The 25,456-nt window shown below is 39.6% G+C and overlaps 1 protein-coding gene and 2 pseudogenes across 4 annotated transcripts in view; 1 reads left to right on the top strand and 2 right to left on the bottom strand.

Annotated features, from left to right (window-relative positions):
* LOC146497100 (tripartite motif-containing protein 16-like) overlaps window positions 1-25,456 on the bottom strand; it is a 61,122-nt pseudogene that overhangs the window by 11,135 nt on the left and 24,531 nt on the right. The window lies entirely within an intron of this gene.
* On the bottom strand, window positions 1,548-7,513 carry LOC146497103 (uncharacterized). Of its 2 annotated transcripts, none has more exons than XR_014870638.1 (3): window positions 7,270-7,513; window positions 2,813-3,897; window positions 1,548-2,705 (listed from the first exon to the last, which is right to left on the bottom strand). XR_014870638.1 is itself a non-coding variant. In XM_085140873.1 (3 exons), the coding sequence occupies exons 1-3, from the start codon at window positions 7,511-7,513 to the stop codon at window positions 1,622-1,624; spliced, it is 756 nt and encodes a 251-aa protein (XP_084996999.1). In that variant the 3' UTR covers window positions 1,548-1,621. The 2 variants fall into 2 exon arrangements, 1 of the variants encoding a protein (XP_084996999.1); XM_085140873.1 differs by having other exon boundaries at window positions 1,548-1,677; window positions 3,442-3,897.
* LOC146497102 (uncharacterized) lies at window positions 13,831-25,436 on the top strand (annotated as a pseudogene). Its single transcript, XR_014870586.1, has 4 exons — window positions 13,831-13,866; window positions 15,087-15,351; window positions 18,558-18,762; window positions 22,296-25,436. The product of XR_014870586.1 is annotated as an uncharacterized LOC146497102 (transcript).

Below are 25,456 nucleotides of genomic sequence, written 5' to 3'. Positions count from 1 at the left end.
CTTTGCAAAACGTTTGGACACACCTGTCTTAGAGATCACAGTTCAGAAAAAGAGTTGGTCCCAAAAAGATTTAAGGTTTTATGTAAACTTTATAAACATAACTTTTAAGTGCATATTGAAATTTAAGCCTACATCACAACATATGAATTGATAATGACTCGATATTATTTGTCTTGTGTGTGTCAATTTACAGCTTCTACTCCTGTGTAGTAAAACCTCTTTATTGAATGACAGAGAAATCTAGGCTATTAAACAAAAGCAACAAGCCAAAAAAAAATTCATGCTTTATTTTGTACAACAAAGCTTAGTTTAGTGAAAACGATTAAGAACTTCAATCTACAGCTGTTTTAAGCTGTTTTACATGTTTTAAGTATCACCTCTACAGCTTAAAAGAATAAGAAAAGTACAAATACAGACATATGTAAAATTAGCCGGGCTTGTTTGTCTCAGTGATCACAGTGGCTATGATGTCAGAGGCTTGACCTTGGTGGGGTCTCACAGGCAAATTGTTCCTGTGTGAGGGGCCAGTGATGAGCGATTTAGGTGACCCCTTTGAAGCAAGGAAAAACAAGGGGCCAGTTCACCCTGCCCAGGACATGGATACTGGTGCCTATCCCTATGCCAGGCCTAGGGAGAAGGCTCAAGAGAGAACACCTGGTGGGCACACCTTAACCCATGGGGCTCCTGCAGACTCCGCACCTGCAGAAAGCACTGTAGAGGTCGGGTGCAATGCACTTTGGGTCGCAGTGAAGGGCAGAGGCTCCAGGAGTTGTAACCCTGGCTCATGGTAGGAAAACTGAAGTTGACAAATAGAATGTCACCTCTCAGGTAGGACATAAATCTGAGCTAGTGCATGAGATTGAGAGGGACTGGCTAGACATAGTAAGGTTCACCTGAATGCATGGCTCAGGCTCTGGAGATGTTCCACTCTTCCAAACTCTAGATTCCCCATACACAGAAAGGCAACAGGCAGGGATGGGTATACTAATATCTCACCAAGTTCACTGTCTGTACAATAGGGTTTTCCCAGTGGACGAGTGTGTCTTTTCCCCTGCACCTTTGGGTCAGGGAACAGGTCCTGGTCCTGATTATAGGTGAATGACAGTTCAGAATATCCAGCTTTATTAAAGTCAGTAGGTGGGGTGCTGGAAAGTGACACATCTGGACATTTTATTTTTCTATTTTTAGACTTTAATGTTCATGTCTACATGATATTGCACACTAGAGGGGTGTGATTTTTTGTGATGTTTTGTCACTGGACTTTTATGTCAACCACCATGTCTGAGCATAAGTTATTCGCATAAGTGCATGTGGTACTAGGACACCCCAGGTCAAAGGTCAAGGATAGATTTTGTCAATGTTTTATTGGTGGTCTTGGACACATGAGTGAATAGAGGAACAGAGCTGCCAACTGATCACCACCTGGTGGTGAGATGGATCAAGTAGCAGTTTTCTGAAGAAGTCTGGGTACATTGAGTCTGAGTGGACCATGTTCTGCACGTTCATTGTTCAGGCACCTGCATGGAGCTATGGCTGGGAGTTGCCTGTTGTGGGGTAATCCCTGAACAGATGGTGAATAACCAAGGTGAAGGGAGTTGTCAAACTGAAAGAGCTCCTGTGGTTATCCTGTGGGATTCCAAAGGAAACAGATTCCACTGGGCCAAGCAGAGTGTGGCTCTGGAAGAAGCTGAAACAAAATCTCTCGTGCAGGAGTCTGGTTAATCCATGAAACAAGACTTTTGATCTGCCTCAAAGGGATTCTGGCAAACTACCAAGCGACTCAGGAGGGCAAAGTGGTGCTGTACTCATATGGTGTATAGTATGGGTGGGGTGCTGCTGGCTTGAACTGAGGAAACAAGAAATAGAAAAGCTGAAGGATTTTCTGAATCCCACTGACATGCTTTCTGTACATGAAGTAGAGTCTGGAGACTAGGGGGATGACTTGCCCGTTACTGGGGCTGAGGTCATTGAGGTAGTTAAACAACTCCTTGGTGGCAGGGCTGCTGGGGTGGATGAGATTCACCATGAGTTTCTCAACACTCTGAATGTTGTGGCACTTTCTTGGCTGACACACCTCTCTGCTTTTTCAATCTAAGGCTACAACTCTGACTGGAGTGGTAGCCTAAGAAGGGGGGACTGGAAGATGTGCTCCAATTACAGAGGCAACACATTATTCTGACTCCTGGAAAGATCTATGCCAGGGTACAAGAGAAATGACTCTGTGTTAATCGAACCACAGGTTCAGGTACAGCTCTTTATCTTCATAGGAGCATCGGGTATCTGGCTTGTTGTCATCTGGTCTTTAAGCGATGACGTGATGAACCCTGCTTTTAGATCCTAACTACTCCATGTTTATCAAGGCTGTTGTGTTTTTAACACGTTTTAAGGCATTGTATCTTGTTCTATGTACACGACTTAAATAATAAAAATAATGTGGCATGCAGCCAATTGAGGTGGCTCAGACATCTGAATAGGATGCCTCCTGAGCTTTTCCTAGGTGAGGTCTTCCAACACAAAGGGGCCCGAGGGCAGACCCGGGCCACACTACAGAAATTATATATTATGGCTAACCTAGAACCTAATGCCTTGGTGTCCCCCAAATGAGCTGAAGCAGGTTGTCGGGATGAGTGATGTCTATAATTCTCTGCCTAGACTGCGTGCCCTAACATTTGGCCCTGGAAAAGTGCCATAAAAGGGATGGATGGCTGTAAAATCAGTGTTTTCCTTATACAGAAAAAAGCTAACAATTAGAATAAACAATTCAGAGAGTAGAGTTAATTACTATTCTAGACAGGATATATACCATATTGACCTGAAAATGGTATGAGCTCTTCCTTCAGGCTTTGAAGTGATTTGGTTCCTCATGAACATGTGCTCCACTATTAAACTGTTCCACCTAACAGCTTTCAAACATTATCTAAGTAGGAAGCGTTTAACCAACATGGATTTTCATGTGTCTTCTCAACTGTATCCTATAAGTGAATCTTTTCGCACAGGCGCTACAGAAATATGGCTTTTCACCTGTGTGCGTTCTCATGTGAGTTTTCAAGTTCGTCCTATCACTGTATCTTTTACCACAGAGGTTACAGGAATATGGCTTCTCACCTGTGTGAATTCTCATGTGAGTTTTCAAGTTCGTCCTATCACTGTATCTTTTTCCACAGGTGCTACAGGAATATGGCTTCTCACCAGTATGGACTCTTATATGAGATTTCAAGTTCATCAGATCACTGAACCTTTTCCCGCATGTGCTACAACAGTGTGGTTTCTCACCTGTGTGACTTCTCATGTGAGTTTTTAATGCAGACAGGTAACTAAATATTTTTCCACATATGCTACAAGAATATGGCTTCTCACCTGTGTGACTTCTCATGTGAGTTTTTAACGCAGACAGGTAACTAAAAATTTTTCCACAAGTGCTACAAGAATGTGGCTTCTCACCTGTGTGGACTCTCTGGTGTTTTGTCAGTTTGTATTTATATTCAAAGGTTTTTCCACAAGTGTCACATTTTAAAGACGTTTCACTCTCTGACACAGGACAGCTGTCTGCTGGGTTACTGTTTCTGTGATGTCCTCTCTTCTCAGGCTTTGCATTTCTATTTGATCCTGAGTCTACATGCTCACTTTCATCCTCATCTCGACTTTCTGGTTCAGGAGAGTTGTAAGACAGAAGCTGGTCACTGTTTGGTTCAGGTTCCTCATAAGTAGAAGTCACCATAAAGGTATCAGTCTCGACCTTCAGCACAAGCACCTGACTTGTGCAGAGTTCCTCTGGTTCCTCTTTAATCTGTGGAAGCTCTGGGTCCTCCTGGTCAAGACTCAAGTTGCCCCCCTGGTTAAAAACCTGCTGGTCATCCAGATCCTCCTCTTGCTTACAGACATGTTGTTGCGGGAAGTCTGAAGGGACAAATATAATAGAAAAAACGCATCTGATAAAAGATTGTTTTCACTTTAAACAGATGAAAATAATAAAACAACTCAAAATTGACATATAAACATTTCTGCCGTGTCAAAAAAAAAAAAAAAAAAAAAAAAAAAATCAGTGACCAATATAACCACCCTTCTTTTCAATAACTGTCATAACCCTTTAATTCATGGAGTCTGTCAGCGTCTTAATCTGTTGATGACCAACATCTTGTGCAGCAGCAACCACAGCATCCCAGACACTGTTCAGAGAGGTGTATTGTTTTCCTATCCTGTAAATCTCCCGTTTAAGCAGGGCCCACAGGTTCTCAATAGGCTTTAGGTCCGGTGAGGAAGGGCGCCATGTCATTATTTTTTCATCCTTAAGGCTAGCCATCCAGTGGAATACTTCGATGCATGCGATTGTCCTGCATAAAATTCATGGTCTTCTTGAAAGATGCAGATTTTTCCCGCACCACTGCTTGAAGAAAGTGCCTTCTAAAAAAAAAAAAAAAATTTAAATCTTTGGCAGTTAATTTGTGTGTTTTTGCATCGGTACATTTATTCCGATGCTGTTTGCTAATTGCAACAAAACATTTTGATGGTCCTGTGGTCACGCCCCAATATTTGAGCAATTTCAAAAGTGCTGCATCCCTCTGAAAGACCATACACATTTTTTGAGTTTTAAGAGTCTTTTAAATCTCTCTTTTGGCCCATTTTGCCTGAGGAAGGGAAGCTGCCTAAAAATTATGCACACATTTCTATAAAGTGGTGACCTCCTTAGACCACGCCTTCACTCATTACGCAAATACACATCACCTGATATCTTTAAGTCCAATAAGCACTCAAGTTTATACAGCTCAAAGTTTGAAAACATGCATAAAAATTATGATATGGCCAAAATACGCTGTTCAAACAATGTTTGACTGCATTGTTCTGGACAGAGATCTTGGATGTTGTTCCGGGGATCTGCTGGAGCCACTCGCCTAGCTTGAGGGTCACTGCACAGAGTGCTTCCATTACCACTGAGACCAATGTTTCAGCTTCTCAAAGCTTCTTGTTCTCCTTCATCCTGATGTTGCTATCACTTGGTATTATCTACCTTTACTACTATGGCCATTGTCCTCTGCTTGTCCACCACTACTATACCAGTTGGTTAGGACTACTATGATTATATTTAGAAATATACATTTTTGTATTTGATTAAATAGATATAAAGTAGCAATTTTATATTTATTCCAAGAGCTGCAGAACCTAAAGTTTTACACTGTCAAGATGGAGGTATATGATCACATTACAGCACGCAGTGATCAAACCCATATTTTGTTCACCACATGAATGCTCTCCAATCCAATCAGAACAATGTCATTTCTTTAGAAAGGCTGGACAAGTTTGTAAGTGATCCAATCAGAAGTAATCTTCTTGTGCAGTGACGTTAGATGTGCACATTTAATCTGCACCTGGTAAACAGGTTCGGAGAGTGGGTTTAGCCAACTCCTATACCTCCAATTTCTAATGAAAATGTGACAAAATCTCAACATTTAGGAGGCAGAGAAGAGTACATGCACAGAGACATTTCAGATGTAATGTCAATGAAAATAAGATGCTTTGCAAACCATGTGGAGCAACACTCTCCAGTAAAAACCCAACAAACCTTTACACTTTATTGTTTAGTCAATTAAATCAACTTTAGATTTAGTCTATGAAAGTTTTATGATATTTAGTTAACTTAAACTAGACTAAAACAATTTAAATGTCTAAATTATGACCAAAACTGAATTATGTTTTACTTGAATAAAACTAACTAAAAAAAAAAACAATTCAAAAGTTAAAAGATGAATTAAACAAAAAATATTTATCTATGCAACATAATATTTTATTGTTTGTTATTAAAATATTTGGATCTTGTCCTATTTTTGCTATCTGGAATTAAATTTCCTATCCTTGGAGTTTTCAAGGCAGTAACAATGTTTTTACTATGTTTACTGACAGTGTTGGTCAAGTTACTTAAAAAAAGTAATCAGTAACTAATTACTGATTACTTCCCCCAAAAGTAATCCCGTTACTTTACTCGTTACTTATTTTCAAAACCTGAATAGGTGATAAAGTGATAGATCTTTCAGCCCAATTCTACTTTTTCTGCATAATCCATCATACAAAATGTAATCAAATGGAAAAGTCTCTTTTTAAAACTTGTTTTATTAGTTTTAATCTTTTAACTTTACGCATCAAGCAAAAATTTAATTATATGCAACATTCTCTGACTGGAAAAATTTTGTTTTAACATTTAAACCTATTTTCTGCACATTCCAGCACATAAAAATAAAATATTTTTTGTGTTTGCACTCAGTCTTTCAAATAAATGCAAGTGAAACATAGCAGAAAATAAATAAAATCAAAGACTAGTGGTCCTGTTGCTCTGTTTTCGCCTGTAAGGCAGGCGGATGTTTGCCCTGGTGCAGGTGTGCCACAGCGGTCAGTGGAAGAATCCGCGAGTTTCTCTGTGAATTTCCCATTACGTGGTAGCGTACTGGGTGCTTTCTCGGAAGTTTAGGGTTTTTTTCACTGTAAAAAGAAGTTTTCTTCCCACGCAGTGAAAAGCGTTTTACGCTTTTTACGGAATCAAACTCAAAGTAAGGTCAGTACTTCCACGCTTTAAACGCTGCATGCTCATACTCTCTCTGCACTCGATATATGATCCATTGTTGATCTGCACACAGCTGTTGCCACAAACGTCGCACTCGCTTACGACATTGTCATGAGACACACTCGCAAAATGTTTTTTTAAAAAAAAAAAAAAACACGGTTTTAGTAACGCAGTAACACAGTGTGCTTACGGTAAAGTAACAGTAATCTAATTACCTTTTTTGCAATAGTAATCCCTTAGTTTACTCGATTACTTGAAAAAGTAATCGGATTACAGTAATGCGTTACTGCCCATGCTCTGCTCTTACTGAGCACGAACATCTAACTGGGAATAAATTAAGTTCTCTTATGTTATTTTTGGGTTGTACCATTATTTACATTCTCAAGATTGTTTCTTTCTAAACTTTTAGCAACATTTGTGGGTAAATATAAAGAATTTCAAAATGATTCAGCTTCAATAAGCAAAGAATTGTATTCAGTTTGGACAAAATGCTGCATTAAAATCTAGTCTCACCTCTTCAGTCTAAGAATTTATGTCAGTTTATCAGCTGACTGATAGAGAGTATAGAGTTAGCTTAGGAAAGGTATAATAATAGAGGTATAATGTTACTTGCATTTGGCTCTTAAATTCATCCTCTACCTCTAAAAGTAAAAGTAATTTGGTGTCTCGTTTGGAATCCTACACGAGTCATATTTGTTTTTACTAAGAACATTACATGCCTTTGTCGTGTTTTTCACATTTCCAGATTGTATCCAGTAGTCTGAGCTGCTCTTCCCCAGTCCAGACGATGATTCCTTCAGCCTCCTGCTTCACTACAAGCGAGTCTATATCCTGAGTGGTGGAGACTTCCTCCTGTTCCTCTTTAATCTGTAGGAGCTCTGGGCTCTGCTTGTTCAGACTGGAATTTCTCTCCTGGTTACAGACCTGCTGGTCATCCAGACCCTCCTCTTCCTCACACTTCATGTTGTTGTGGGAAGTCTTGAGGGACAAACGGACATAACAAAAAGGTTACTTATGAGATGACAGGGAAACACAAATGTGACAAATGTTTTGAGACAAAATATGAAAACGATAAATAAAGTGGAGGAATGATAGGATTGTTTTTTATAAATATTTGTGAGATACATCTTACAGGGGGTTTTTTTGTATTAACTAGTACTGCAACAGCAGTGAAAAGCTTTCAGTTGCAATATTCTCATTTGGATCCATCTTCACATTAGTAGCTCAGTCAGTGTGCACAACTGAAAAGACAGTTCATTTAAGTTCTGCCATGTTTCATCAAATACCAGTATTACTGAGGCACAGCAAAATGTGCAGGTCCACTGTAAACACTTATGGTGAGGACTCTGTCAAGAGTAACATAATAGAGACAAAGTTTTGGTGCTGTACTCAAAGCTTTGAGGCATCTACCTGTGCCAATTACACACTCTTTTTGACAACATATCCCATATCGCTTATGTGGTACACGTGGGTTCTCTCCGGGTACTCCAGCTTTCTCCCATATTTCAAAGGCATGCAGTTAGTGGGGTTAGGTTAATTGGTGACTGGTTGCCCATAGGCAAGAATCTGAGTAAGAATGGTTGTCTGTCTCTGTGTGTTAGCCCTGCATCAGGTTGGCGACCTGTCCAGGGTGTACCAAGCTTCCTGCACTACGACAGCTGAGATAGGTTCCAGACATAATCCCACTCTCCGATAACAGACATCAGTGCATTGATGTCTGTTGTGGTGATGGGAGAGCTGAGCGTAAAAGCAAAGCCATCAGTTTATGGTCCCACCCTCACCTACGCATCCATCTCCACATTTGTCGCTCATGAGCTCTGGGTAATGACACGTCACATTACAGAGAATAACTTCCTCCCAGAGTAACAAAAACTGTAATTTAATGACATCCGGAATCCGTTTCTGACCTTGGTCAGACACCTGAAGCTGAAGCCATGCACATCTCCACAAACACATAAGAGATACACAACAGGTTACTGCTGTTATGTGGTTGTTTTTTCACCATCAGCGGTGTTATTTTTAGTAATATATTATTTTTATTGCTGTTATGACTACTGTCAAAATAAATTATATTCAAATTTACATTGTAATGTAAGATAGCATATCATAATAGGTATATAAGATATAATATAATCTATACAAATTTACACAAATGGCAATTTTTTTAAATATTTTGCGATATTCAGATTCTGTACATAAAGGTAAACTTTATCAATATTCATTTTCTCTAATATCAAAGTCTCACACTCAGTCTTTCTCTCATTTCAGTTTTATTGTTGACAAACTGAACGGTTTGTATTACAGTCTAGTCCAACTTAACTGAACGCAACCATCTGGTACAATTATAGCTATTCTGAACTATGCAGTTTATGAAAACTATGCAGCCCCTTCAGCAACTGAAGAATTTGAAAGTAAATTAAAACAAAATATAATTTTACATTAAATAAAAAAGTTTTAAACTTAATTAAAATAAAACATGTCTTAAATTAAAATAAGTAAACTGTCATGTTTATTGCTGCCAAAAAAAAAGTTAAACACATTTGGACAGTGAAGGAATGTCAGGATTCTTGCTCAGAAAAAGGATCAACATGCTCTGAAGTCAACTTTTTTTGTAACAAAATATCGATTTCTGCTGTCCCTGTATCGATACATTATTAGCAAACAAAATATCACCATACTACACAGTATCGATTTTTCCCCCACCCCTAGGGGGAACCCAGCAAGTGCCATTAATTGGTCTAGACTGGTTGCTCTTAATGCTCTGTTACTCTATATTTTTCACATGTTTGTACAGAATATTGTATTTGATTTAATTGTTATGTGCTTATGTGGTACATGTTTTTTTTAATTTTGCTGCCATGATGCCAGGACTCTCTTTGAAATGAGATTTTTCCCTGGATAAATAAAGGACTATTAAATATAAGTATAGATGTATACGTATACAGCATTGTAATTTATTGAATACATAACAGAAACATTGCTGAAATGGCGAATATTGAACCACCTGTTAACCTCGTTTATAAGAACCCAGCTGCGGGTTTTGTAGTCCATCTCTTGCACAGTCTGGAGTCACTGCAGCTCTCTGAACTGTGCTTCTCTTTTAAAGTGCTTATTAATTCTCATTTACACCTTTAATCGGCCTCGTTACGCTTTCCTTCAAGGTCAAGGAAAAGTAGCTAGAATAAGGAGACATAATAGGAGGTATTTCAGGACTATCTGGACCTGCCCCACTTTCTCTGTACGTATCTTTGATTTAAACGTGTAAAGTCGCCTTTTACTAGTCACGCGCCTCCCGTGTCTCACTTAACTTCGGGCTGAAATGTTTTCATTAAAAAGAGAGAGAGAGAGAAACTTGTGTTATTCCTATTGTAAACAGCTCGTAGCTCCTTGCTGGTTTGAGATCTGAGCCTGCAAACTGCGCTCTGATCAGGGTCCTACAGGAGTCGTATTCCCGCGTTAGCTCATTGACGCCGTTTTACACACCTGTGTGACTTTATCTCGGATATCCAACAGTCTGCGTGGACAGCTGATCACTTCACTGATGTCTTTTCAATTTCTGAGATTTCTTCGGCTGCAGTTCGTCTCTCCTTAAACTCTCGGATACTGAAGACGCTGCTAAATAGTAAGAGTCGCGTCACTTCCGCTTTCCTTCTTCTATTGCATTTACAGCAGACTAGACCCATCAAAGGTGTGTTGCTGCCCTCCTTACACAAAAAAGTCCTGCATTTTTGTGCTTCAAAACTCTTTTCGACCGCAACCTTTTTTTCACGGCAGCATATAGAATAAATCCAATAAAAAGGATATATAGAACATAGGACGTACTAAATTGACTTTTGCTACGGTGTTTGAGTGTAATTATGACTAAAAAAAATGCATATTTGCCTTTCTGCGGCATATTTTAGTAGAAATGTTTATATGTTATGTTTTATGACACAGTGCACTTTATCATAATGTAACCTTTATTATAAAGGACTTGTTCATCCTAAATACATGGCAAATTGTCAAATGTATGGACAAACGAAGGTGCAATGCTTTACCTATCTCCATCCCGGTTAGCAGGATGAAGGCAACCTCTTGTGTTGTGCATTATTGGTTTTCAAATTTCAGTTGTTAACCTCAGTGTATAAACTTCACTGAGCCTTCGGCAGCTTCAACATCATCAGTAAAGAGAGATTTAAATATCTGTAATATCACACTGTGTCAATTTGTTTACCGGAGTCACAACCTGTAACACTGATGCTGCATTAAGGGACCATGGGAAAGATGGGAGAGAAAAGTGTCCACTACAAAAACCCTAAAACCCTTCACTGATGAAAACTGTGGATTAACTTCAACCCAGAAAGTTCAGGAAATCAAAAATCAACTTTAGGTGTCAAATGAATAAATGTGGAAAGCCATTAACTCTCCTGGGGTTTGAGCTTTGATGCAGCTTTAGTGTAAGCCATGGATTTACTGGTCAATCTATGGTTCCACCCTCACCTACGGTCATGAGCTCTGTGTAGTGACTGAAAGAATGGGATCACAGATACAAGCAGTGTAAATGACTTTTCTCCAAAGGGTGGCTAGCTTCTTCCATAGTGATAAGGTGAGGAGTTTGATCATGTGGTGAGAACTAGTACAGTCGTAAATAACATACTACATTTTTCATTGGAAATCAAAAAGCTCACTACGCATAAATGACTATATTAATTTTCATTGAGAACACATCATATTAGAGAGAATAACGTCCTTCCAGACAATAAACTGTAACCTGACACTCTGGTCACATCTATCGCGTTCGATGTGGACGTCTATTGGGAAATCTGAAATCGGAGCCTCTTTCACAGAGTGGAGAGGACACACCGGTACACAGCAGATGGCCGCCCCTTCCTGAGCCTGGTTCTGCCGAAGGTTTATTCCTGTTAAAAGGGAGTTTTTCCTTCCCACTGTCGCCAAAGTGCTTGCTCATAGGGGGTCATATGATTGTTGGGTTTTTCTCTGTATCTACTGTACAATAAAAAGTGCCTTGAGGCAACTTTTGTTGTGATTTGGCGCTATATAAATAAAATTGAATTGAATCCAGTATTCCCTGTTATAACCTTTCTCCTCAGTCTGCTGAGTATCTTTGTCAACAGCAGCTGAGTGTGAGAATGGATTATGCACTTTGATAACAAGTGCAGCAACATTTTGCAATGCTCACAAAGTTTCTCTCTAAAGATTTTCACTTAAATGAAAAGTCTTTCCCTTTTCACATTCATGTGAAAAGGGAAAGACCATCTCTGAATCAAGGAGGGGGCCTAAGGGTACATCTTTCGCCATCTTGCAATGCTGTGATTGCAGCCATTCCCCAACTGTCTGTGAATGGTACTCATCAGTGGGCTTTGATCAAGGGTTGGTTATGAGAATTTGCATAATCATGATGAAGGAACTGACCTCCCAGTCCATTGTTCCTTCACTGGGCTAGTTTCAGTCATTATGCAAATGTACTGTTTATAAGATTAGGAAAACCTGCAGTCAGCTGAGACTGAAGAAGTGACTTAGATGAGCGACGAAACGTTTCTCCCACTGAAAACGCTACGTCCAGATAAACAAAATCAACCTTTGAAGATTCACCTAAGTGGATGTTTGAGAATGCATCAAGACGTAAAAACCTAATAAAATGGTAAAAAAAAAAAAAAAAAAAAAAGGACTTCATGCAGATACCTTTTGTCCTTACTCGTCTGCAGCCCCGTCAGCATGTGTAAAATGCTCTTGTTTCAGTTGCTCTAATTTTAGTTTCTGCTAAAGAGGGGATCATGTTCAGCTCAGCTTGTTTGATTTTATTTCAAACTGATACTAAAGTGTGTACTTAAATTTTTTTTTTTTTTTTTTTTTTTTTTTTTTTTGTTTCACACATGGTACAGCAGTAATTCATTCCCATACACAACCTTCCTTTCAATTAAAGTAACACTGTTTCCATGCATGAAAAGGAGCAGGAAGAAGAATAAATCGATAGAAAGCAGAGTTTCACTGGTCTGGCCCACTCAAGATTAAAATTTGGTTTTTGCGATTGACGATGTAAAATGAGTTTGAGATCTCTGTCATTCACTATTCCTTTAAGTCAGTGCTCAATTTGAATCATTAGGGGGCGCTAGTACGCTTTTCAGTCCAATCTGCCAGAAATGCAATAGAAGAAAAAACGGATGTGACGCGATGTTTCGGTGCAGAGAGAGTTAAAGGAGAGAGTTGGTTCAGTTTGTGCAGTAGACATACAAGGCAAATAAGAGTAACAATATACAGTACAATGAAATAAGAAGGATAAATAAATAAAGGGAAAAAAAAGAAAAAAAAAAGGAGAGAGTTGGTACTGCAGGCGAAGAAATGTCAAATGTTAATAAGCTATGATTGAGGAGGACCAGCTGTGAGCGCATACTGCTGGATATCCGAAATAAACAGGTATGTAAACACGATGGACTACAAAACGTGCGTCTTACTTCAATAATATTTGACACAATACTAGACGTGCAACACTGTGAAGGCAAAGCACGGAAAAGAAAAGGGAAAAAAGAACATTTGTGCACAGTTATATAATTTACATTTCACCATTAAAGTGTGTGTGTGTGTGTGTGTGTGTTTAAGTGTGTTTACACACACTTAAAGTGTTCACTCTAAGTATCCACTCTAAACGACCATCTTTGAACAGGTGATTTCAAGTCACATGATGAGCTGAGGCAGGGTGTCACAATGGTTTGACACAAAATCTCTTATGATATTGACCCTCTTTTCACACGTTTGTTGTGTGACGAGAGACATAATTATCTTAAGGGGCAACTCCCACCAGGTTTTAAATTCCTGGGACTATCCACCATTTGGCTTTAGAATTTTTTTTAAAAAGTGTATCGGATAGGAGGTGAAACATGCAATCTAGCTACTTTCTTTCCAAGCGCCTTAGACGACTGTTACCTGAATGACTGAATGATATATTGTTAAAAGAGTTTTTCCTCCCCACTGTTGCCAAAGTGGTTGCTTAACATTTGATTGTTGGTGTGTTCTTGTATTATTGTAGGGTCTTTATCTTACGATATAAAGTGCCTTTAGGCAACTGTTGTTGTGGTTTGGTGGTATATGAATAAAATTGAATTTAATTTAAAAAAATTTAATTGATTTGAATTGAACGGCAACAATTAAAGAAGAAAAGGAGTATAAATAAAGGCAAGCAGCTAAATAATAAGAATGGAATAGGCAATTAAAATTTATCAATAAAAAAGACGGCTATGGGACAGGAGCTTGGTACATGTCTGTCATGATTTTAGAGAGCGGCGATGGCGCAGAATAATCCTCATGGTGGTTCACTGGGGGTGAATACTGGCCGGATTAGCAGTTTTTCTGTGCTAAGAGCAGCAACTTTGGTTCAGCCCCGGGTGTCTGAACCAAACAGGTCAGAAATGTGTTCCAAATGTTATTAAATAATGGTACATTGATTCTATGGAATTGGCGAGAGAAAATGAAAATATTGCAGAACTAAATCTCGTCAAAAATCACTAGTTAATTCAAACACATGAAGTGACCCACTACCCACCCCTTCCCCACAACTAAAGAAATGAAGAGAGGAGGGAAATCCTTCAGACACAAAGGACCATGATCTTTTTATATTTACAGCTTAGTTATTACAAATGCCTCATTATCATTCCTTTTTTAAAATCTGTGTGTTCCACATAATCTGACCCTCTTGACTTGCTTTTTGCAATATACTTCCACAATCCTTTCTCCTTTTTCCCTTTAGGGCTGTTCGATATAACGATATATATCGGATGACGATATAAAAACGTCTATCGTTTCATTTTACGCTATCGTTTGTTTCGTGGTGTCGCAAAATAAACTGTTTACGGCAATACTTTTTCATTATTTTGATGGTCACAGTAGTGGCAATATTAATTTCTTAAAGTTCTCTCTTTCTTTAAAGTTCTCTTTATATTTAATATAACCACACTACAGACAGAGAAGCGCTTGTTTTTATGCGTTGTCCTTAGCAACAACGTGTCCGCTTGTTTATTTTCCACATAAACCTTTCACAATAAAGCTCAAGATCCTGTTGAGACTTTTCAAAATAAACTGAATTACGTGAAAGATGCAGAGTATTTACGGATGAGAAGCAAAAAAGAGCCGTCAGGTGCTAAAAACGTTAGAACAGACTTTTCCCCGCAGCACGCCGTGTAAGAAATACTCACAAAGAAAACGGCGGCCGTTACAACTTATGTCTAAAAATGTATCGTTTCAATTAAAACACTCGACTCCAGGTACGCAACGCCCAGCTGGAAACACTTCACGCAAATCGAGCTGCCCGAGATTCACAGAATTTACAGAAAATGTTAAATTTTTGTGATTTATATTGTTATCGGACGATAGATGTCTTAATATCGGGATATGAGATTTTGGTCATATCGCACAGCCCTAATCACATAATCAAAAAAGTTAAACACATTCACTTCTTGCTACTTTTCAAGAACCCTGTTTGCTCAGATGTGCCTTCCTGTCATCATATTAGTAACCTTCTTGTTATGTCCCCTTATCCTTTAAGATCCCCTACAGCAATATGAAGTGTGAGGAAGAGGAGAGTCTAAATGACCCGGAGGTCTATAACCAGGAGTGGAACTTTGGTCTGAGCGAGGATGGTCCACAACTTCCACAGATTAAAGAGGAACAGGAGGAAGTCTGCACCAGTCAGGATGTAGTGCAGGTTGTAGTGAAGCAGGAGTCTGAAGAAATCTTCGTCTGGACTGGGAAAGAGCGATTCAGAGTGCTGGTTAACATCTGGAAACACGAGGAAGACTTACACTGCACAGGTATATAAAACTTAATAGTTGTTGGGGCGTTTTTCTCTGTGCACAGACACACTCTCCTTTTATTCTTCAACAAAAAACATGTATGGTGCTTTTTGAATTTCCTTAACTTGCTGAACAGAATCAACTTTTGGGAACCAGGTGCAGAACGACTCTTTGCTGAACAGAGGAGAGTGTTCTGGATTCTTTGTGGTCATGAAGCTATCACAAGAGAGAGGTTCTCTTGTCCTTATTGCCAAAGCTTGAGAGCCCAACCAGTCAACCCTAAGATGGCTGATTTGCATCCTTCTCAGCTCAGATTGCATAAACCAACATTTTTCTCAATAGGAACTGGTTGCTTTGGACAGCTGCAGGTCAAAATTGACCATCGACATGAGAAACTTTGGGGTCTGCTTTTCAAATATCTCACAAGAGCAGTTCATATTGAGTTACTGTTCAACATAGATACAGACTCCTTTCTGATAACCCTGAGGAGATTTATCCCCCAGAGTGGAAAGCCAGCAGAGTTGCTATGTGACCAAGGAACCCATTTCAGGGGTGGGAGCATCATATAAAATTCCACTTACTCCACATAGTGATCATAATTTTGGCCTCCAAAATGATTTCACACTGCTGGGAGTGTGAAATCCGGTCTGTCAATGCTGGCCTGACTACAGTCCTGGGTTTGCAAGTCCTCAGTGAAGAAGTGCTAACAACAGTCCTGGCTGAGCTTGAAGGTGTTTTTAACTCATAACTGTTATCCACCCCTTAGGCTATGTTTTATCTGATTTGGCAGACCCAGAACCAGTCACCCCCAATTTGTTGATGATGGGGCAGCCAGATCCTTTGCTACCGCAGGTAGTGCATTTCACGATTCAGAGCTGCTGTGATGTTGACATTGGAGGCCCTGCCATTTAGTGCATCTGAACCAGTTATGGCCATTTCAGCCATGCTGCTGGTCTTTTAGTTCAGGGCTTCATTCAGGCCCCTGTGTGTACGTCCAGATAAATGTAAGTTACATACATACATACATACATATACTAGGGGTGCAACAATACTGGTATCGATATTGAACCGTTCGGTACAGTGCTTTTGGTTCAGTACGCATATGTATCAAACAATACAACATTTTTTATTTATTTTATCAACTTTTCTTCTGATGATGCTGTCTGTGTTGAGCGCTCAGTGGATCTGCGTTCAACTACTCCGCCTAGGCTGCAGTGTCGAGTGCAGATCCACTGAGCGCAGCGCAAGCTAGCATGCTCGTTGCAACATGGCAACTGCCTCAACACTACCCAAAATTGAACCTCCCCCACCCTCATTCGGATCTGGTGTTTGGAACTATATTGGTCTTCATGTGACGTATGAACCTGATGGTAAGCACATCATGGACAAAAGTAAAACAGTATGTTGGATGTGCCACGCAATGCTCAATTGGTGGGAACTAGTGCGTTAGCGCAGTTAGCTCGTTAACGTGTTGACGCCGTCCAGCCCCACGCACGGGGCGATCCGCGGTAACTTGTTAACGGAGACATTAGCCGCGATAATGTCATTTTGACAAGATTAACGCTGACAGCAATAGTGGGAACACAACGAATATGACTGCACATTTACTCCGACATCATCCTCGTGCAAAGACAAGTGGAAGCAGACAAAAACAACAAGCACGCATGCTATAAACTTTCCCCGAGTCATTTGGACAGCCGTTAGCACATGATTCTCCTTATGGGGACCTGATATGTTTAATATGCTGCTGAGAATATAGCCCAGAAGAAGCTATAGTATAGCTTTTATTTTGGAAAGAGACATTTCTCTGTAATAAACTCTCTTTTCCAAAGATGAGTGATTTCTCCATCAGATAGATTTATTTTTTTTATTATTTTGTTGTTTCAGCAACATTAAATTTAAAAACTGTACTTTTGAGTTCAATTTATAATTTTAGTTTATATAGTTTATAATTTTAATAAATGACAAATTAAAAAGGCATGAACATTATTTTGTATCGAAAAAATATTGAACCGTGAATTTTGTGTATCATTGCACCCCTAATACATACATACATACATACATATACATTTGTTGGGGTGATCGTGGCTCAAAAGCTGTTTGTCTTGTAATCAGAAGGTTGCCGGTTCGAGCCCCGGCCGAGATGATGAAGATGTTCTGCCGTACTGATCAGCAGAGTATCTGTTATCTCTGCTCTGTGGATGAACATAAAGGCCACGACACAGTCTCAGCTGCAGCAGAAAGGACTGAGAGGCAGAGAGAGCTGGAGGTGAGTCGACAAAACATCCAGCAGAGAATCCAGGACAGAGAGAAAGATGTGAAGCTGCTTCAACAGGAGGTGGAGGCCATCAATCAGTCTGCTGATCAAACAGTGGAGCACAGTGAGAAGATCTTCACTGAGCTGATCCATCTCATCCAGAAAAGAAGCTCTGATGTGAAGCAGCAGATCAGATCCCAGCAGGAAACTGAAGTGAGTCGAGTCAAAGAGCTTCAGGAGAAGCTGGAGCAGGAGATCACTGAGCTGAAGAGGAAAGATGCTGAGCTGAAGCAGCTCTCACACACAGAGGATCACATCCAGTTTCTACACAACTACCCCTCACTGTCAGCACTCAGTGAGTCTACAGACTCATCCAGCATCAATATCCGTCCTCTGAGCTACTTTGAGGATGTGACAGCAGCTGTGTCAGAGGTCAGAGATAAACTACAGGACATTCTGAGAGAGGAATGGACAAACATCTCACTGACAGTCACTGAAGTGGAAGCCCACAGCTTGTTGTCCTTATTGTAATAACACTGCACTTTGTAGATCAGTGTGACAAAGGACAAAGGAGCAAATATCTACTTGGATTAAGTCTAATAATCACTGCTGGCATTGTGGGTGGCACCACCAGGCCAGTGTTGGTTAAACCTCCTAGGACCTGGCATCCACATGAACATCACATTTTGGGTTATTTAGACCAGAATATATATATTTGATAGATAGTATATGATAGATGTATCACAGCCTGTACACTAAGAAAATCTACTGGAGATTCATAGAAATTATTGTGAGTTATCATTCTTTTCCCCACACTGACCCTTTACAACCACGTACGGGGTTCCTTCACCTGCTAAATCCACTTGAACTGTACTGTACACATTTTCCTGTTTAGAAGCAAAGTTACCTTTTACTATGTAGGCAAAATAAAATTGATTTATTTTTTATTGTCTTTCTTTTTCTTTAGATTCATGGCAGATATGTAACCAGGAGAGCAACTCCAGACCAGGAGGACAAAGATCCTTCACAAACTAAAGAGGAACAGGAGGAATTGTCCATCAGTCAGGAAGGAAAGCAGCTTTCACTGAAGCAGGAAGCCAAAGATACCATCATCTGGACCGGGCAGGAGCTGGGCATCAAGTGGAACCCTGAAGTAAAGTTGCACATAATAGGTATGCAAAGCTGTAATGGATGGATTTCTTACTACAAAACTGAATAAAACTCATGTTGGGTCCTAATCAGACCTCAGAGATAAGTTATAGGGGCACATGAAGAATCTAAAGACCAACTGCAATAAGCAGCATTAATGCATCTGTTTTGTAAACTTTTTAAATATAGTTGACAATTTAAAATTGACAATTTTCCCTATTAGTGCCGAATGTTTAATTTGAAAATAAATTATTGATTTTAAATTAAGCTTTTCACAAACCACACAACACTATGATAGGTGTGTCCCTGTGCCATATGTTTCTGGGTCTTCCTGTCTTACCCTTTGGATTCCAGCACAAGGCCTGTGTAGTGATGTTATTGGTGGACTTCCTGAGGGTGTGGCCAGCTGTTGATGAATATCTGCAATATACACAGGGTTGTGTTTGTCTTGCTACATGTTTATGAAATATAGAGAAGTGTAAGTTTGACCATGATTTTAAAATGCCCGGCTTGGTGGATGTTCTAATCTCTCTTTAGCTCTTGAGCTCAAGAAAGGTCAGAAGACGGTTCCAGACAATAACTTAACGCCCACTCATATCCTGGGCCATGTGACCTCAGTAAATCACATGATAGGGTGGGGCAAGGTCTCTCAATGGATTCACCCGAAACCCTGGCTGATTGTGACCCACACCCGTTTATACACCTTGGCTTGTGTGATTAGGTAGAGGATCAATTGGGTCTCCTTGACCCTCTCAGGGACACTCCGAATAGGGCTTAAAAATCTGGGACTCTCCATCAATTGCTCTTAGAACTGATGAGAGGTGAAAGTCCAGATGCTTTTGCTTCCAAGCTCCCAACACTAACAGGCCTCAACATGGCATTCAATCTGTTATTAGACTCAGTTCTCTCAAGATGTAAAAGAACCCACCCAACCCTTTACTCACATTCTAGATCTTGTTTTGACATATGGCATAGAAACTGAACATTTAAACCCTCTCGTCTGATCATTTCCCAATAACATATAAATTTACAATAATTGATTACACAGCAGTGGTGAGTAGATTTCATCACAGTAGATGTCTTTCTGAAAGTGCTGTAACAAGGTTTAAGAATATAATTCACCCACTGTTGTTATCCTTAATGCCCTGTACCAACGCAGAGCAGCTACCTGAATGCTACTCCAACAGAGGTCGATTATATTGTTAATAATTTTACCTCCTCACTTCACCTCGTCACTACGTATGACTCTGGATACTGTAGCTAATGTGAAAAGAGAAGAATCAGAAGTACTTGACTCTGTAGTATAACTCTCAAATGCGCACCTTAAAGCGGGTAACAAATGCATATTTGTGTACTGAGTTTTTGTAACCTTGTAAATCAAAATATGTGAAGATTTGGTGTGTGTGTGTGTGTGTGTGTGTGCGTGTGTGTGTGTGGTAAAAAAAGAAAGAAAAAAGATTTGTGTTTGCTGTAGCTCAGGTCTGAATTCTTTGCCAGCTATATTTCTGCACTACGTCACACCGACACACAGTTTACTCAGTTCTGCTTTTTGTGCCAGAGAACAGATGGGTTTGGCTGTTGAAGGGGTGCTTTACTGAACTTCAGGTCCTGGAAGAATAAATGCCCTTTTATATGCCAGCAATACATGTTTTTATTGAACATTTGAAGATAACACAACACAAACTCTAGAAGAGGACATAAAGTCAGAGATAGAAACGACAAGGAGCAGGTGCATCTAGTACACATAGAGCTGTCGCAAAAACTCACAGAGCTCAGCAGCCAGCGCAACAAATTCTGGATCCTTGGCTTTTAGTTAGCAGTTAGCATTAGCAACACATGCTCCATCTGCTGTAAAAGGGCCTTTATGCTCACATATGCTAAGACATCTGGGATAAACACTGGTTTGAGTGCGGAGTCAAGGAGGCGATTTACGTGAAAAGGGAAAGACAATCTCTGAATCGAGGAGGGTACATCTTTCGCCATCTTGCAATGCTGTGATTGCAGCCATTCCCCAACTCTCTGTGAATGGTACTCATGGCCATCAGTGGGCTTTGATCAGTGGTTGTTGATCAATGGTCATGAGAATTTCCATAATTATGATGAAGGAACTGACCTCGCAGCCCATTGATCCTTCAGTGGTGCTAGGTTCAGTCATTATGCAAATTTACTGTTTATAAGATTAGGAAAACCTGCAGTCAGCTGAGACTGAAGAAGTCACTTGGATGAGCGACGAAACGTTTCTCCCACTGAAAACGCTACGTCCAGATGAATAGAATCAACTTTTGGAGATACTCTGGATGGGATTATTATTATTTGTTTGTGATTTTTATTTGTGACCAGGATATGTCCTCAAATGAACATATTAAACAAATATGGAGGACTGCTTTCTTCCATTTGCACAAGATCTGTAAAATTAGAAATATCCCGTCTCAGAGTGACGCTGAAAAACTAGTTTATGCATTTATTACTTCTAGGACTACTGTAATTCACCATTATCAGGATGTACTAAAAACCCATGAAAAGCCTTTAGTTAATCCAAAATGCTGCAGCAAGAGTACTGACAGGAACTAGAAAGAGAGCATATTTCTCCTATATTGGCTTCCATTCACTGGCTCCCTGTTAAATCCAGAATTTAATTCAAAGTCCTGCTATTCACACACAAGGTCAAGTACCATATCACCCCATTGGATCACTTCGCTCTCGCACTGCAGGCTTATTTATTGTTCCTAGAGTATTTAAAAGTAGAATTGGAAGAAGAGCCTTCAGTTTTCAGGCCCCTGTTCTGTGAAACCAGTTTCCAGTTTGGATTCGGGAGACAGACCGTCACAGTTGACGCTGGCCAACTGTGGGAATGTGAGGAAGGAGCTGTGAATGCAAGCAGTGCGTTTATTTGCAGTGCATGGAAAATAACAATAAAACCTGAATGCGTTCCCGACTCCCGTGACATGTCCTCTTCCCACTGTTAGTGTTCTTTGTCCCTGCTCCTCAGTGTCTGAGCACCCCGTGCTCGCTGCCCGCTTATCTCCACACTCCACACCAACAATTTTCCTTTGACAAGCAGATTAAACTTACTAACTGGCCAAGAGACTAACATGAAGCCACGCAATGATCCAGCGTCGGAGAGAGCTCCACCACACTCTAAAGTAGCTCCTCCGACGAGGCTTGATCAGCTGCCCCATGAGGCGACTGTTGCTGTGATTTGGTGCTGTATCAATAACATTGACTTGAAAAGAGTCAATAGTCAGCTGGTAACACAGAAAACACAGCAGTTATATTTATTTAGAAGCATTACAGTTTGTCTGAGAATCTGTTTTTTACTGCAAAATTTTTGTCCTGTTTTTAAATCTCACCTGATGCATGATCATCTTTTTATTTACGTAAATTAGATTTCCAAAATGTCTATCACTGAGTCAGCTAAACAGCTTCTCCCCAGAACATACCTTTTACTGGTACATGTGAGAACCATGTTTACCATGTAAGGACCTGCTAATTGTTGAGGTTACATTACAGTTGATCCAATTTATGTTTTTCTGATATTATCATTTTGTCCCTTCAGATCCTCCACAATGTGACTGTAAAGACAAGGAGGGCCTCACAGATCAGCAGGTCTGTAACCAGGAGAAGAACTCCAGTCTGGACCAGGAGGATTCTTCACAGATAAAAGAGGAACAAGAGGAACAGGAGGAACTCAGTACCACTCAAGTGGCAAAACCATTTGTACGAAAGCAGGAGACAGAAGCTTTTCCTGCTCGTGAAGAAAACGACCACAGTGAACTAGAACCAAGCAGTGACCAGCTCCTTTCTCACAACTCTCCTGACACGGATCAGGAAGAAAACAAGGATGATAACTCACACAGAAAAAAGTCAGATCAAGTCGTAGCAGGACTGAGAGTTCAAAATTCCAGGACAGTACATTTATGTAGTACCTGTGGGAAAAAATTTAATAGCATGGGAAACTTGAAACAACACATGCAAATTCACACAGTCGAGAAGCCGCATTCCTGTAGCGCCTATGGGAAAAAATTTACTCTAAAAACACATTTAAATGAACACATGAGAATTCACACAGGTGATAAGCCTCATTCTTGTAGCACCTGTGGCAAAATATTTGGTTCAAAGTCGCACTTAAATAGACACATGCGAATTCACACAGGTGGAAAGCCATTTTTCTGTAGCACCTGTGGGAAAAGATTTAGTTCAGCAGCAAATTTGAGAGCCCACATAAGAATTCATACAGGTGAAAAACCATATTCCTGTAGCACATGTGGGAAAGGATTTAATCACAAGACATCTTTAAAAATACACATGGAATTGCATACAGGGGAAAGGCAATATTCCTGTAGCAGCTGTGGGAAACGATTTAGTGTGGCAACAGCTTTGAGAAGTCACATAAAAATTCATACAGGTGAGCAGTCAAATTCCTGTATTACCTATGGGAAACAATTTAGTGTGGCAGGAACTTTGAGAAGTCATATAAGAATTCATTCAGGTGAGAAACCATATTCCTGTAGCACTTGTGGGAAACGATTTAGTGTGGCAGGAGCTTTGAGAACTCGCATCAGAATTCATACAAGTGAGAAGCTATATTCCTGTAGCACATGCGGGAAAGGATTTAATCATAAAGCATCTTTTAAAATACACATGGAATTACATACAGGTGAAAAAAGATATTCCTGTAGCACCTGTGGGAAACAATTTAGTGTGGCAACAACTTTGAGAAGTCACATAACAATTCATACAGGTAAAAAAACACATTGTTGTAGCACATGTGGCAAAAGTTTTAGTTGTCTCAAGTACTGGAGAGCCCACATCAGAGTCGACGCAGGTGAGAAACCACATTGCTGCAGTACATGTGGGAAAAGTGTTAGTTCCCTCACAAACTTGAAAATTCACATGAGAGTCCGGTGAGAAGCCGTATTGTTGTGGTGCCTGTGGAAATGGTTTTACCCATATGTCAAGTTTGAAAAGACACATGGGAGGCCACACAGATGAAAAGCCACATTGTTGCAGTGTCTGTGGGAAAAAATTCACTTCTTCGGTACAGTTGAAAAGGCATATAGGAAAACATGCTACATGCTAAGTTTCATTTTTAGAAAATGTTGGTGGCGGAGCTTATGTGTCTCTGACTACATTAACAGGTACATTTGGTAAATGTAGCTTTTTCTGACTGTTTTGGCTCTTTAACCAATATAAACAGTGTTTGGATCACTGAATACTACGTTTTTTTTATTTTTAAAAATCCTTCTAGGAAGGCTGAAGACTTTTGAAAGCTCAGTTTCTGTGTTTCCATATGGACAAGAAAAACAGAGTTTGTCTCACAACTTTAAAGGTGTGCACCTTTACCACCTTTATCTGACATCATTATGTTATTATTTGTGGGCTTTTGATTGACATTTGATGGACATTTCTTCATGTTGCTTTGGTTCGGTCTCAACAGTGCTTGAGATCACATGAGTCTTAATGTAATCAGAACTATTTGCCAAGTTATTATAGGTGTTAGGAGGGTTGTTTTTAAAATGTATTCCACTACAGATTACAGAATACATGGCCCCAAATGTAATTTGTAATGTATTCCATTACATTAATCAATGGGAGTAATGCTTTTTACAACTACAAAAATGTATTATTACTGTGTGATGTATTACCATTACTGAAGGCTACTCTCCATACCAAATGTGAATTAGATTATTAAATCTTAATATAAAATGAGTAACAGTAGGGTGGACATTAGGTAAGGCTGCACTTTTTGCAGTGATCTTATATAGAAAACTATTTCTGTATCAGTAATATTTTTTTTCTTTTTGTCTACTTTCAGAACTGCACATGATTATTTGCAGCTTGCAAGTTGTTAATGCTATCCATCAAGTCTGACAGTCTATGAACTAACCTCAGCTAACGCCAGCTAACAATGTTAGCTTGGTGGTGAGTAGCCTTCAGTAATAGTAATAAATTACACAGCAATAGTACATTGAAGATACTGAAGTGGCACATAACCCAGGTAGCTACCACAACTAAAACAAGGTAGTTGCAGTAGGCTAACGTTAGTTTAAAAAAAAACAACAACAACGTATTTCCAGATGTTTCTTTAGGTTGGAGGTGGAGTTTTTTGACACTGAGAGCAGCTTGGTTGCTGGCAAACAGAGTTTGCATTGCACAGTCAGCTTTTGCCCATGCCTTGTTCTTTAAATGTGAAATAGTGTCAGAATTTCCAGGTCCACTGTGTAACTGACACCACCAACATTAAGAGGACACTTACATTAGAGCAGAGGTCTCAAACTTAAATGAGCTGTGGGCCACTTCTGACACTGTAATGTCATTGGAAGGCCACTTTAGTGTTCAGGTAGTACAAAAAAACCCCAAACAAATAAACAAGAAAACACCCACAACCAATTCCTAAAATATGATCTTTTGTTTGTTTGTTTTTTCATTTCAAATATTGTATTACAAGACAAAACTGCAAACGTGAACTACCAAATAAATACATTAATACTCTCTTTTGACCAGACACGTGACAGCTTTTCTGCTATAATTGTACACATTAGTTTTTGACTGCTAATGAAAAATGTTTTCTTTTTGTACTCTGCCAGGATTCCTGGATCATTGACCCAGTGTTTTCAGTTTTAGACTTTGTCACGGTTTAGATGTCATGTTTGCTGTTTAACTGTGTCAACCTTCTGTTTATGTGCATTATGTATAGTTCTTCTTACTGTGTTATTA

The sequence above is a fragment of the Neolamprologus multifasciatus genome, chromosome 18, assembly GCF_963576455.1.
Source record: "Neolamprologus multifasciatus chromosome 18, fNeoMul1.2, whole genome shotgun sequence".
Lineage (NCBI taxonomy): Eukaryota > Metazoa > Chordata > Actinopteri > Cichliformes > Cichlidae > Neolamprologus > Neolamprologus multifasciatus.
This window is presented reverse-complemented; position numbering and strand designations above follow the sequence as displayed.